Here is a 13607-nt window from a genome sequence, read left to right on the forward strand (position 1 = left end):
GCAAAAATTGATCTGGACATTCCTAAATTAAAAAAAAAAAACACAACACAGAATTGTTGTGAAAGGCCAAACTGGATATGCATATCTTTCAATTATTCATACTATAATACACTTTAGGGAAAAGATGTAGCAATTTTTTTTGTAATTAAAAATTGTATATATAGTAATAAAACCTCGATATATAACATCTTCACTGCAAAATTGAAGACTTCACTTTCTATATATTTAATTTAATACTAGTAATATCTAAGGTGACTAACTCGATGAATAGGCAAATAAAGTATCTCGTTTTTTTTTTTATATGTAACTATTATGGTGTTTTAGTGGGTGTTCGACTTTAACCAATCGTTGTGGTACATTTGATTTACCGTATCAGTTAAAAAATCGTAAAAGAATTGTATTAGCTTCTTTCTTCTTAAGGTAAGAGAAAGGGCCAGACATGGTGGGGTAGGAGAATTCAGTTGGCAATCTAAGTAAGATAAAGGGTCAGACATAGTGGGGTAGGAGCATCCCGTCGGTAATCTTTTTTGCTTGACCAAGAAATCTTATGTCCTCCGAATCGCACAACATTTTAACCTAAAGAACTTATCTTTCTGGCTTGACCAAGAAGTCGTATATCCTTCGAGTTACAGGATATTTTCGCTCCCATATTTAAGGATCTAAATAGTAGTTGAAATCCTCATAAAAAGGAAGGATAATTCTGAAAAGATTTTTAAAAAAGCTAAAAAGAATAATAATTAATTAATTTTTAAACTTTGAAAAAATCCATTCATTTTTAACCTATTTTGAATGAAATTCTCTTCATCAAACAAAAAAAATTATCTAATTTCTCCTAAATAGACTAAACTAATAATTGAATATAAAACTCACTAATTCGAAAAATATTTTTTTTCGGAGTGATACGGGTTTTGGGTAAAACCCACCCGGGTCGCTGAGTTGTCAGGTAATCAAAATCGCGTTTGTCACCCAAACTGAACACGAACAACAACAAAGAAGAAGAAGACGAAGAACAGAAAAAGCAAAAAAAATGTTAGCAACAGAAGGCATGGAAGATGAAGAGAAATGGCTAGCAGAAGGAATCGCAGCTATTCAACACAACGCATTTTACATGTCTCGTGCATTGGTAACAATTTTTTTCTTGTTCAAAATCAAATTTCATTGAATTTGAATCCAAAAACCCTAAAACTTTTCAATTTTTTTTGATAATTAACGCTTTTGATTTAATTTTTCAGGATTCGGATAATCTCAGAGAAGCGTTGAAGTATTCTGCTTTGTTGCTGTCTGAGCTTCGGACTTCAAAACTTTCGCCGCACAAATACTACGAGCTTTGTAAATTTTCTAGTCAACATATGTTCTTTGCTTAACCTTTTCTATGTTAGAAAGTTTTTGCTTGTGAAAAATCAATTTGACTAACTTTTGAGCTAAATCAGATCATATTAATTCATTTGTTATTGATTTTGTTGATTTGTACTCTTTCATTGTAATTTGTTTGGCAGCTTTGCTTATGGAGAGTCAAATTTACTAACTTTCTAGCTAAATAGGACTAACTACTACGATAAGTTGCACTTTTATGAACGTTAATTTGATCAACTTTCGAGCTAAATCAGATCATATTATTTTATTTTATTTTTGTTGCTGATTTTATTGATTTGTACTCTTTCATGCTAATTTTTTTGGAGTTTTGCTTATTGAGAGTTAAATTTACTAACTTTCTAGCTAAATAGGACTATAGTAATTCAGTTTTTAAAAATTAAATTTTAGATTTTTGAAGCCAAATTGGTCTAAGTTTATTCATTTAAAAAAAAAATATTTTAATTTAAATATCCGGAAACTACTCGAGAAGTACGATAAGTTGCATTTTTCACTTATGAAAGTTAGTTTGACTAACTTATGGAGGTAGATTGGACTGGATTAGTTCATTTCTGTTGTAAATAAATAAAAACTTTGATATTTTGGTACTATAAGTAAAGTTACTTTAAGTTGCATTTCTCCCCGTATCAAGATGGTGAGGAAACTAAAATGTCGGTTAGTTTACGACTTTACGTAGTTTAAATGTCGGAAAGCAAGATGTGCCAAACATCTTGGAACAGAGGAAGTGTCTTTGTTTGTTATGTCATCATTTGTTCTCAGGTTTTTGTGCTCTTTGTGGTAGATATGCGAGCATTTGATGAATTGAGGAAGCTGGAGATGTTCTTCAGAGAAGAAGATAGACATGGTTGTTCAGTTATTGACTTATATGAACTTGTTCAACATGCTGGAAATATATTGCCTCGATTGTAAGTCTCAAATGAAGTTCATGTGTTAAAATTCTCAGTTGTTAGGCTTCGTTGTGTGCTAATTGGCTACTTATATTGTCTAGTAATTACTAGTATCTTAGAATCAAGCAAATTAGTGAATGTAGTTAAGAAGTAAATTTGGTTATCCAAATATGATTTTTATGCTCCACTTGAAATTTCATGGGATAACTTCAAATTTGTTCTTCTTTCATGTGTTTTTCTCTTTGTTGGTGTACTTAGTGTTATTGAGAATGTTCAGTTTCTCATAGAGTTGATGGCCTTCGACTATGCATGAGGGTAGTGCCGGATAGGATGTGAAACCAATGGATACCTCTTATAACATAAGCACTGTCTCTGCTCACCGAGTTTAGTAGGAATATTGTGTGCACAGAGATGGATCCGGAATTGGAAGTTTATGGGTTCCTTCAATGACCTCAAGTTAATAATCATTAATAACTGTGTTTGCAATCAAATATTTATAGACATTTAGTGGATTTCTTAATACTTAATTACGTAGGGTCTGGGAAAAAGTTATTGGGTTCACGTCCGCCTCCCTGTGTGCATTTACTCACTATGGTCAACTTTAACAAAAAAGAGATGGGCTCGGATAGATTTTTTTTTTAAGATAAAAATATTTTATACTCACCTATCAAAAACAAAGAAAAAGGAGAAATGCTTACCAGAGAAGCCAGAGATTTTTCCCAAGAGAAGTTGTGAGGCAACATTCTTAAGTACCTTTAGTTCCCATGAAAGAGTGTCCTTCATGCAAGTAGCGAAAACTGAGTCTACTGCATGAATAGATGACAGAAAAGTATGCACTCGAGAGAAACCTTAATAAAAAAAAGTACCAAAACCGGAGAATAAAAAAGATAGGTCTTAATCTTCTAGAAAGCACTCTGCATGGTCAGTCTAGGGGATCGTAAACTTCTAGCAAAACTTCTGTTTTTGGAGTCGAGTAATAGCTGCTCGATTTTGCTTCTTTACTGTTTCCTGTGTATTATTGTCGTCTCCGTTTCTCGTAAGCCCTTGCTGTTCCTGAAGAATCAGATGTCTGATGGATGTTTATCATGTAATATTTCAGGTATCTCCTATGTACAGTAGGATCTGTTTACATAAAATCAAAAGAGGCTCCTGCTAAGGATATTCTCAAGGATCTTGTTGAAATGTGTCGTGGTATTCAGCATCCTACACGTGGGCTCTTCTTGAGGAGTTATCTTGCTCAAATTAGCAGAGATAAATTACCCGACCTTGGTTCTGAGTATGAAGGGTAAAGCTATTGATTACTACTTGAATTACGTGATGAAGAAGTTGCACTTATATCACGTCAGTTCTGCATAAGTACATTTTTATGCACTTGCTTGAAACACATACACAAAGAGCTGCACACACATTAGTTATTATTTGTTTTGATGTACCTATTTAAGTATACAGGGAGACCCAATGTGTTGTTTCCATCTGTAGATCCCCGTCTTTTGTTCAATTAAGTATTTTCTTTTCATTTTCTAGTTTGACCTAGGGGGATGATCTTCTGAGATGCTTCACCCTGTTCTTTATGCAGAGAAGGTGATACTGTCATGGATGCTGTAGATTTTGTGCTGCAGAACTTCACAGAGATGAATAAGCTTTGGGTTAGAATGCAGCATAATGTACGTTAGGATCTTCTGAACTTTTACTTTGCTTTTACTTTGCACTTGCATGGCATCTGTGCATTTGCATGCCAGGAAGGTAAAATGAGTCATGAAGGCATGTTTTGGCCATGCAGGTGTTATAGTGCTTGTGATACATTCATTTGCTTTGGTGATCCTGAGTTGAGGCATTCTTCGCGCTTTATGGTCTGCAGGGACCTGTCAGGTTGAAAGAGAAGCTGGATAAAGAAAGGAGCGAGCTTCGCGATCTTGTAATATCAATGGCTCAATCATTTATATTCTTCTTGCAAGAGCCTTATGGCTTGGTTCAGAAATACATTATTCAGCTGTACCTGTCATATTTTAGGTTGGGAAGAATTTGCACGTTCTTAGTCAGATAGAGGGTGTTGATCTTGAAATGTATAAGGATGTGGTTCTGCCCAGAGTATTGGAGCAGGTAAATATCAACATGATAAACCCTTTTCTGGATATGGAATATAAGACTCTCTCATTTGTTTGTAGCAATTATCCCATCTCTAAAGATGCAGCTAAATGTTTCCACAGGTTGTCAATTGTAAGGATGAGATTGCCCAGTATTATTTGATGGACTGCATAATTCAGGTCTTTCCAGATGAGTACCACTTGCAGACACTTGAGACTTTATTGGGTGCTTGTCCGCAACTCCAAGTAAGTAACCAAAAATATACAAGTACCCAACTTCTTTGGCAGGATAAGTTTGTTTGTCCTGTCCTTTGTCTACTCCTCTTCCTTGCATCTTCATATCCTTCTTTTCTCAAATGTAAACTGTATATCTAAAGCATATCTAATCCCAGCACTAACGTTGTGCTGTTTATAGATACAAGTATTACCTTTTCCAAACAAAAAGGAAATGAAAAAAGAAACACAGAAATAGACAGCCTATTTGACTGCCTTCCAGATCTTTTCCTGTTGTGAAGAAGAATAAGATCATATACCTGGTGAATGCTAGTGGCTCAAACTTTTTTTTTTATTTAATGTTTTCCAGGTGCACTTATTTGTCTTGACAGAGCAGGGGAAAGGGGAGGGAGAGAGTAGGGTTTTTTCCCGCTTCTTTTCCTCTATGTTAAGTGGACTTGATAAGTTCTTCATTCACTAGATTAACTGGAATAACTGTATTACGTTGGCATATTGCTGTAGTTTTCCGCCTAACTTTTTCTTCCTGGATGAGAATGTGTGGATGTACAATTAGTGTTTCTGTGATCTACAACGTTTGGAGTGTTCTTTAAGTATGGAGCTTAAACTTATAGTTTTAACAATTTGTTCAAATCTTATGGTGATTGATGTTGTAGTAGCATGTGGATACTTATATGTTATCTCCCCCTTGCTCAACATGTTATCCCAGTTCCCAAACAGGAGAAGAACTATCCACAATAGCGGCATTATGTTACTATATTAAGTTCCATGAGAAAATTGAAAATATACCTTTTTATTTCATTTTCTTTATTTAGCCCGTTGTTGACGTTAAGACTGTGCTGTCACGGTTGATGGAGAGATTGTCGAACTATGCTGATTCAAGTCCCGAAGTAAGTAAATAACTGTTTAATGGCTTCTGACTTGAGATTTTCTTGATTTCTTCTCCTATCTAGGTGTAATTGTTTTGATTATTTAGGTGTTACCTGAGTTTCTTCAAGTTGAAGCATTTGCCAAGCTAAGCAGTGCCATCGGGAAGGTAAATCCTGATGTTTTATGTCTGATTCCAGAACCAAATTTACTAGGTGGTGTACTTAGAGTTTCTAGGGGATGTACTTGTTAAGTGCAAGGTCAGCCTGCATGTAAAGGGTGATTACATTGTTCCAGACATATATTTGGATTATCTAGTTTTGTAACTTGCAATTGGACTCTTATTTATGAACAAACTTCAGCTTTTAGCAGGATTTATGATTTACAGCACCTGCCGTCTAAATATTCAATGGGTTCCTTTATATGCAGGTCATTGAAGCACAAGTTGATATGCCAGTTGTTGGAGCCATTTCTTTGTATGTTTCTCTTCTGACCTTCACTCTCCGTGTTCATCCTGATCGACTAGACTACGTGGATCAAATACTGGTATGTACTTGTCAATTTGGTAACCAAATAGGTTGTAACACAGAAATTGCTGTCTTTATTCTCTAAGCTCTATGTAGCCAGTTGATGCGTAAACTGTGTTCACCGTTTTTGGTAAGAGGAGGATAGTTGTCTCTTTGATCAATTTCTGTGTGGGCATGGATTCTAAGACAGGTTGTTTCTTTGATCAATTTCTGTATGAGCATGGATTCTTAGTGGTTGGTAGGAGTGTTAAACAGGCTAGCAAATCCCAGCAGAGTTGTTAGTTAAAGAGGGGAGATGTATCTGATGACATTTCTCTTGATTTGCTTTGCTGATTGTTGGTAGGGAGCATGTGTAAAGAAACTTTCTGGTAAAGCCAAGCTTGAGGATAGTAAAGCGACAAAACAAGTTGTCGCTCTCCTGAGTGCACCCTTGGAGAAATACACTGACATTGTGACAGTTCTAACTCTTTCAAATTATCCACGAGTCATGGATCACCTTGATGCTGGAACAAACAAGATCATGGCAACAATAATCATTGAGAGCATCATGAAGAATGACACCTGTGTATCAACTGCTGACAAGGTATAATCTGCGATCTGTAGTGATTGATCACTAGTTCGAATAATTTAATTCTTCCTTTAATTGATTTACATATTTTTCCAGGTCGAGGTTTTGTTTGAATTGATAAAAGGGCTTATCAAGGAATTGGATGGAACTGCCACGGATGAGGTTTACAGATAAATTATCAATTTTGATTACTTAAATTCCTGAATTTGTTATCTTATGTTCTGGCACTATTGATGACTTCCTTTTTCTTTGACTTTTATTCAGTACTCATATATGTGAGATTTTCCGGATAGTTTCTACCAGTGGAATGACTTCTTTTCCTTTTTGTTGTGGTTTTGGCCAAAAGCTTGATGAGGAGGATTTCAAGGAGGAACAGAATTCTGTTGCTCGCCTTATACACGTGCTGTACAACGATGAGCCTGAGGAAATGTTAAAGGTAATTGATTTATTGGAGAAGTTTGTATAAGAAATTATTATTGATCACCTTTATGTATTTGCACTAGCAGACCTCTTTAAGATGGGTGCTTCATTTATTTATTTTGGAGTCAACACTAAGATCATTGTTTCATTTAGTTCTTTTTTAGTTTTAGAAATGATCCAATAAGCCGAGTTATTTGCTTGTGGTATACTGTCTGAATGCTGCCTTTATCTCCATTAGAGAAACACTAATAAAATTGTATGTTGTTTGATTTCAATAAAGAAACTGAACAGTCAGTATTGAAAGAAGAGTGTGTTTTGCAATATGCCACTTGATGCTATTCATTTGTCTACAAAATATTCATTTTACTCTAGATGGATGGACAAGCGCTGAAGGTTGATGGAAGCTTGAGTTAAGAGGAATTGTTAGAAGGGCTATACCTTTCATCAAATGGTAAAAGAATCGGTGTAATTAAGAGAGTTACACCATAAACTTCCATCTTAAAAATATACTTTTTTCTTTTTTTTAAAAAACCCTATCTTCCATAGTATATAGCAATACACAGTTTTCACATTTCTTTTCTTCTTTTAATATTCGAATAACCAGACTGGCATGATTATGATACTGGACTAGTGGGATGCTATCATGGTATATGTTTTAAGTTCGGAAAGGATATGACAATGGAAATTATTGGTGCTGTGGGGTACTTAGATTTGTTCCAGCTTGATTAGATAGAATACTCTACATAGTAGGATCAAGGACAAACAGTTTGGAGAACATGGACTTGCTCGAGGTTCACAAGTAGAGTTTGTTGGCTCATACTTAGCACTATTGATTGTGCTTCTACTCAGCTCCTTAGATAACAGTCAGTTCATCATACTAGTACTATGTGGTTATCAATTCTTGAGGTGATTTTCTCATATAATAACCGAACACCAATAATGGTTAACAAATTGATTTAATAAAAAAGTATAGTTTGAATACCCCAAATTTATGCCCATAATATTTTTAACTCTTTGTTGTTGCAAATCAGATAATATGCACTGTTAGGAAGCATATAATGGCTGGAGGTCCAAAGCGCCTAACTTTTACAGTTCCTCCTCTAGCCTTTTCTGCACTGAAGGTTTGTTGTTTTCAGCACTTAACGCTCTCTCTCTCCCTTTTTGGTTGTTTTTGACTATGCTGATGTCTTTACTTAGTTGCATTTAGTAGAATCCCATGACCTTCTGACATTAACTCTATAAGGAAAAAGGTAATGAGTAGAATCCCATGACCTTCTGACATTAACTCTATAGCAATTAGCATCCATTGGCCAGTATCCTCTTCTCTCTCTCTCTCTCTCTCCCTCTCTCCTTCTCTCCCTCTCTCTCTCATTCTGTCATACAGCATACTTGCAAAAAAAATTCTCTGCATATTGGAATTAGATGGAGACATTGAATCTGTAAGAACTGTTATAGAATGTGCAAGATGTAGGACTGAAGCAGGATACTGATCATTGGCCCGTTCCCCTCCGGTCCGTGAGTTTCTGAAGTTCTTTTAGTCTATTTATTCCTTATGAAAGATAATGGCTTTTTCTACAAACCTTATACCTGTAATGGAATCTGGAGACTCCACATATAGTTGAATATTTCAAATGCTTACGTAAAATTTGTACCATGCTATTTTTTTCTTTCCACCTCTCCTGAAATTTCAGGATTCATAATTCTGAAATACTTTCTCAATCAAATGGAAGTTGGTTAGGAGATTGCAAGGCCAGGATGGAGATATGGCGGGAGAAGAGGTTCCAGCTACACCAAAGAAAATTTTTAAGTTATTGAATGAGGTAATATCAGCTCTTGGATATGGTGTCTTGTAATTGTCGTTAAAATCAGTGTGTGATATTCTTTTTGTATCCTTTGATTTTGATTTGTTGTTGATTTTATTTCTCACCATGGTTATGAGATGTGACACAAAAAGTCCTCTCCTTGATGATCTCTGTACTGGTGAGATGCAGTACATTGGAGTGTTTTTTTTTGGTCTTCTGAGAGAAGATATTTTAAGTCATGACTGCAGACTTGTAGTATCATCTTCACTCCACTCCTCCATATTGGTGATCTTCAGGGTTAAAACTTTATTGATCTTTTGAGCGCACTGGTTTGTGGTGTGCTCAGTTTCATTCATTGTATTAGGATACGATTACCTCCATTTGATTCCTGTCATTTGTCTATTAACTATCAGATAAGCCCTTGTGTGCTTCAGTTTGCTGATTGAGCTAATCATGCTGCAGATTATCGAGGCTCTTTCATCAGTTCCATCGCCAGAATTGGCATTGCGGTTGTACTTGCAGTGTGCAGAGGTGAACGGTTGATTTTTTTTTCCGTGGAGATTCTGTGCATTATATTAGAAACCCCTTTAAGAAGCCAATAAGTAAACTACTTCCTAAAAATGTAGATTATTTTTTCCATCTATTTACTATTGTTGTCCAGTACAACTACTTCAATTAGAAAGCAATTTAAAAACATAAACTTTTACAAACTCTCAGCCTCTATATATTCTAAAAGATGGGTAGGTTTGTGCTCTGAATTTCACTACTGTAAGTCAAAAATATATGCAACAAACAACAGATACCAAACTAGATGAATATTTTACCCAACAGAAATGAAGGGTTTGTGAAAATCTAAAAGACAAACCTTTCAATTTGCCTTCAATGACTGAGCTTAGACTAAAATGAAAGACTGTTCCAGTTTTAGTATCTGTCCAACATTTACAAGATTTTTCAGACATCCAACACACAAATAGCTAATTATATATAATGGAATATCTCCTTAGGGCATAATTTAAGATTTTAAGGAGCTATTCTATTTTTTTACTTATCAAAATATATCTCCACAAAGCCCCCAAGGCCTAGCTCAAGTGGCAAAAGGTGGAGGATTTGTGGCTTAGGTTGGCTTAGGTCGCAGGTTCAAGCCCCACACCATGCAAAGCAAAGCCCGGTATTTAAGTGGTGAAGGGTAGAGGGGTGGGCCCATTATCCACTGAGTTTAGAAGGCAGTGATTAGTCCAAAGGGCGGGTCACACGGATTTCTCAGTTATCCAAAAAAAAACATATCTCCACAAAATCCTAAATTATGCCCTAAGATGATTATCAGCTTTTAGGCTCAACAACCTCACTCCTTCACTGGGAGGATTGGAGGTGATTGAAAGATCAAGACTATCATGGCGAAAAGCTCAGGAGTACATTTAGAGCGAAAGGTGTTGATGGATAGACCTATTTTCATATCTCTCTTATCTCCTTTTTAAAACTTCACTTATGCCCTCGGAATCAGCTCAAGTTTCCAAACTTAGCAGGAGAATTACCTAGTGAAATCTTTTGGATGCCCTAGGAAATTATCTTCCTATGCAGTAAGATATGCCTTCCAGAAGTGCCTGTGATCTATTCATGTGTGCAAGTGCATCCTTTTTATTTGTGTCGTGTGAAAGTCTCTTCACTATCATTAGGTGAGCAACAGAAATTTACTCGATCCATTAGTGTTTTATTTATTTCTGAAACTTGCTTTTGTTCCTCAGGCTGCCAATGATTGTGAACTTGAACCGATTGCATATGAATTTTTTACACAAGCTTTTGTACTATATGAAGAAGAAGTTGCGGTAATTGCTCACCTGTAAACAATGTGTTTTATATTATATTCTTCTTCATTTACCTTTTCATCTGCTCAAAGTTCTTCTTAAACTTCTTGCACTTGGTATTAGGATTCTAAAGCGCAAGTGACTGCAATACACTTGATAATCGGAACTCTTCAAAAGATGACTGTGTTTGGTGTTGAGAACAGGGATACCTTAACTCATAAGGCCACAGGGGTAATTTCTACCTCTAATCTCTTCTGATCTGTCTATCTATTTATTTGTTTTCTAACAATGGAATACCTTTTCTAATGTATAGTATTCAGCAAAACTCCTAAAGAAACCTGATCAATGTAGAGCAGTTTACGCTTGTTCACATCTATTTTGGGTTGACGATCAAGATGGTATTAAAGATGGAGAAAGGTTGGCAAGAGTGTTCCTCAAATTTCTCATTTTCAATTGAGTTATTTGCATATTCAATTGATTCATCTTCTAAGAAGTCTTAAACTTGTCTTCCCCATAGCTTTTATCATTCAAGAGTTGAAGTCTTGCATTTTGTTTTTGATGTATTTCTCTTTTACTTGGTTACCCTGAAATATATGATTTGCTGTCTTTGGGTTATGCTAGGGTCTTGCTTTGCCTAAAGCGTTCGTTGCGGATTGCTAATGCAGCACAACAACAAGCAAATGTTACAAGGGGTAGCAGTGGACCTGTCACGCTTTTTGTTGAAATACTTAACAAGTTAGTATTCAGAACATTAATGTTTTCAAGTGAAATTTGGGTTCTAGATTGCAGGCATTATATTGAATCCATTTCTGGGCTCAGGTACCTTTACTTTTTTGAGAAGGGGAACCCTCAAATAACATCTTCTGCAATTCAGAGCCTTATAGAGTTGATTAAAACTGAGATGCAGAGTGACACCACAACCCCAGATAAAGCTTCAGACGCTTTCTTCTCCAGCACATTGCGTTATGTTCAATTTCAGAAACAAAAAGGAGGGCTAATGGGTGAGAAATACGGTCCAATTAAGGTGTGATACTTTAATGTTTCTTGTGGTGTCTTTCAAATTTGATATGCTAAATACATTGTGTCTAAGCCCTGAAAGCGAAGGATTTAGTGGATCTGAAACTACCAAATGAGTCTTCTGCTGTGCCCGCTGCCCATCAATTATTCTATCAGCAATAAATACAACAATTTACTACTAGGTGATTCAATGTAAAATTCTCCTTTTTACAGTAAGCTATTCTTTACCCTAACGGAGGGAGAATGCGTGATTTCTGGTCCTGTTTCACTTGAATTCTTATTGCTGAATTGCCAGTTGGTTGTGGAGTGTATATATAAAAAGAAATGTGTATTTACTAATTTTCGAAATGTCCTTACTTTGTTTGACCATTAAAAGATATTTTCGAGCTGAAACTGAAGTGTTCGATATGGCCATGGGACTGAGTAAGCTGACCATAAGTTTTCCCCACAAATATCATCACATCATTATATGTCTATGTAATCAATCACATCAGGGACTCAAACAATAGGCCAGTGGACCAAACGACCTACTATGTTGTTGTATCATGTTCAAGCAGAGTGTTCTCTGTTGTTTCCATCTTCAAGTGGATATTGATTTCTTTTTTTTGGTTGTTTGGTAGTGGAGACTAGGCCCTATGGCATTTTTTTCTTATACAAATAGATATTTTGGTATCACTATTTAAGTTTTGATCTCATTTAAATAAGTTAGTGCAGATTCTGTTGTAACTCTACAACAAATCTTTTACACACCAAGCTAGGTCATGTTCCAATTGAACACCTCGATACCTATAAAGTGTTTCAATTGGTTACTCTTTTTTTTTGTGTTTTCATTCATCTATTGAATTGTTAAGTTAATTACATAAAATATGTCGTTTTCTTTAATTATATGCATTCACATCAATAAATCATAAAATATCTTCTTGGATTTGAGGTGAAATATTACTTAGTTCGAGTGTTCTAGATAAAATATCTCGATAAANATACATAAAATAAATATGTTGTTTTCTTTAATTATATGCATTCACATCAATAAATCATAAAATATCTTCTTGGATTTGAGGTGAAATATTACTTAGTTCGAGTGTTCTAGATAAAATATCTCGATAAATTTAAGGAGTTAGTCACATATATTATGCTCTTCTTTTTTATTTTCTTTGCAAGAATATTTTACATTGTCAAATAAGCTTTTAGTCTATATATTATATATCATTTTGAGCCATTTATTCCCAGCCTGTCTCTCCAATAAGAATATTCAAGAAATTCGATCGATTACGATAAAACATGACTACTATTTCAACGTTCATTGGAATTGTCAATGATTAATTTAGAATGTAAAATGCCGAATGAAGAAAGATCATGACAACGAAGAAAAATACTCGTTTTGTCATCAAGATTTATAGTCAAGTGGTATCAGTGAGAGTTTCCGCACACTCATTTCATCTCAATTTATTTGCAATTTACTACTATTATCAATAGATTAATTATGACTTGGTTAAGAAAAAACGGTAAATCGATACATCTATATATATGTTATTTTTTTATTTTGTTTAAAATTAATCAATTATCTAAATTTACATTTCAAAAAGTAGATGCATTTAGCCGCTAAGAGCGTGTGGTCTAGTTATTGATGAAGTGGTTATGTACCATGATATATAATATACTAGATGGTTTCTTCTCATTTATCGAAGTTTTGTTACATGCAAATTGAATGGACGCCACGGTTAATAATTTTTTTTTATAAAAGTAGATACTATGCATGTATTCATAGTCCCACAATAGTTCATTGTTTTTAAGACAAATATAGTAATATCATTTATTGACAAAGCATAAATCTATTCAAATGGAATTTATGTTTTTTTTTCAGTCCAAAGGGAATTAATTAAATTAAAAATTAAAGCGTTACCGACATGTTTGGAATACCAATAAATTTTCTTCCCTTCAAAAAACCGTTACATCTATGATCTACACAGACTTTTCAAGGGGTCCATTTTTTGCACCCATTAATTAATAATTTAATTTTTTTCTAATTTA

General features: G+C 34.8%; 1 protein-coding gene across 4 annotated transcripts; it reads left to right on the forward strand.

The window, feature by feature from the left end:
• Nucleotides 1-923: 923 nt before the first annotated feature.
• On the forward strand, nucleotides 924-11926 carry LOC125862730 (vacuolar protein sorting-associated protein 35B-like). Of its 4 annotated transcripts, XM_049542862.1 has the most exons (22): nucleotides 924-1123; nucleotides 1233-1329; nucleotides 2153-2276; nucleotides 3358-3543; nucleotides 3835-3922; nucleotides 4117-4173; nucleotides 4269-4358; nucleotides 4466-4588; nucleotides 5389-5463; nucleotides 5550-5609; nucleotides 5870-5986; nucleotides 6311-6550; nucleotides 6632-6697; nucleotides 6882-6971; nucleotides 7987-8076; nucleotides 8686-8775; nucleotides 9220-9288; nucleotides 10500-10580; nucleotides 10683-10790; nucleotides 10873-10976; nucleotides 11181-11294; nucleotides 11379-11926. In XM_049542862.1, the coding sequence occupies exons 1-22, from the start codon at nucleotides 1028-1030 to the stop codon at nucleotides 11587-11589; spliced, it is 2376 nt and encodes a 791-aa protein (XP_049398819.1). In that variant the 5' UTR covers nucleotides 924-1027; the 3' UTR covers nucleotides 11590-11926. The 4 variants fall into 4 exon arrangements, with proteins under 4 accessions (XP_049398819.1, XP_049398820.1, XP_049398822.1 ...); XM_049542863.1 differs by lacking the exon at nucleotides 924-1123 and having other exon boundaries at nucleotides 2131-2276; XM_049542865.1 differs by lacking the exons at nucleotides 924-1123; nucleotides 1233-1329; nucleotides 2153-2276; nucleotides 3358-3543 and having other exon boundaries at nucleotides 3906-3922; nucleotides 4039-4173.
• Nucleotides 11927-13607: the final 1681 nt, after the last annotated feature.

This window comes from Solanum stenotomum, chromosome 4 (genome assembly GCF_019186545.1).
Source record: "Solanum stenotomum isolate F172 chromosome 4, ASM1918654v1, whole genome shotgun sequence".
Taxonomy (NCBI): Eukaryota; Viridiplantae; Streptophyta; class Magnoliopsida; order Solanales; family Solanaceae; genus Solanum; species Solanum stenotomum.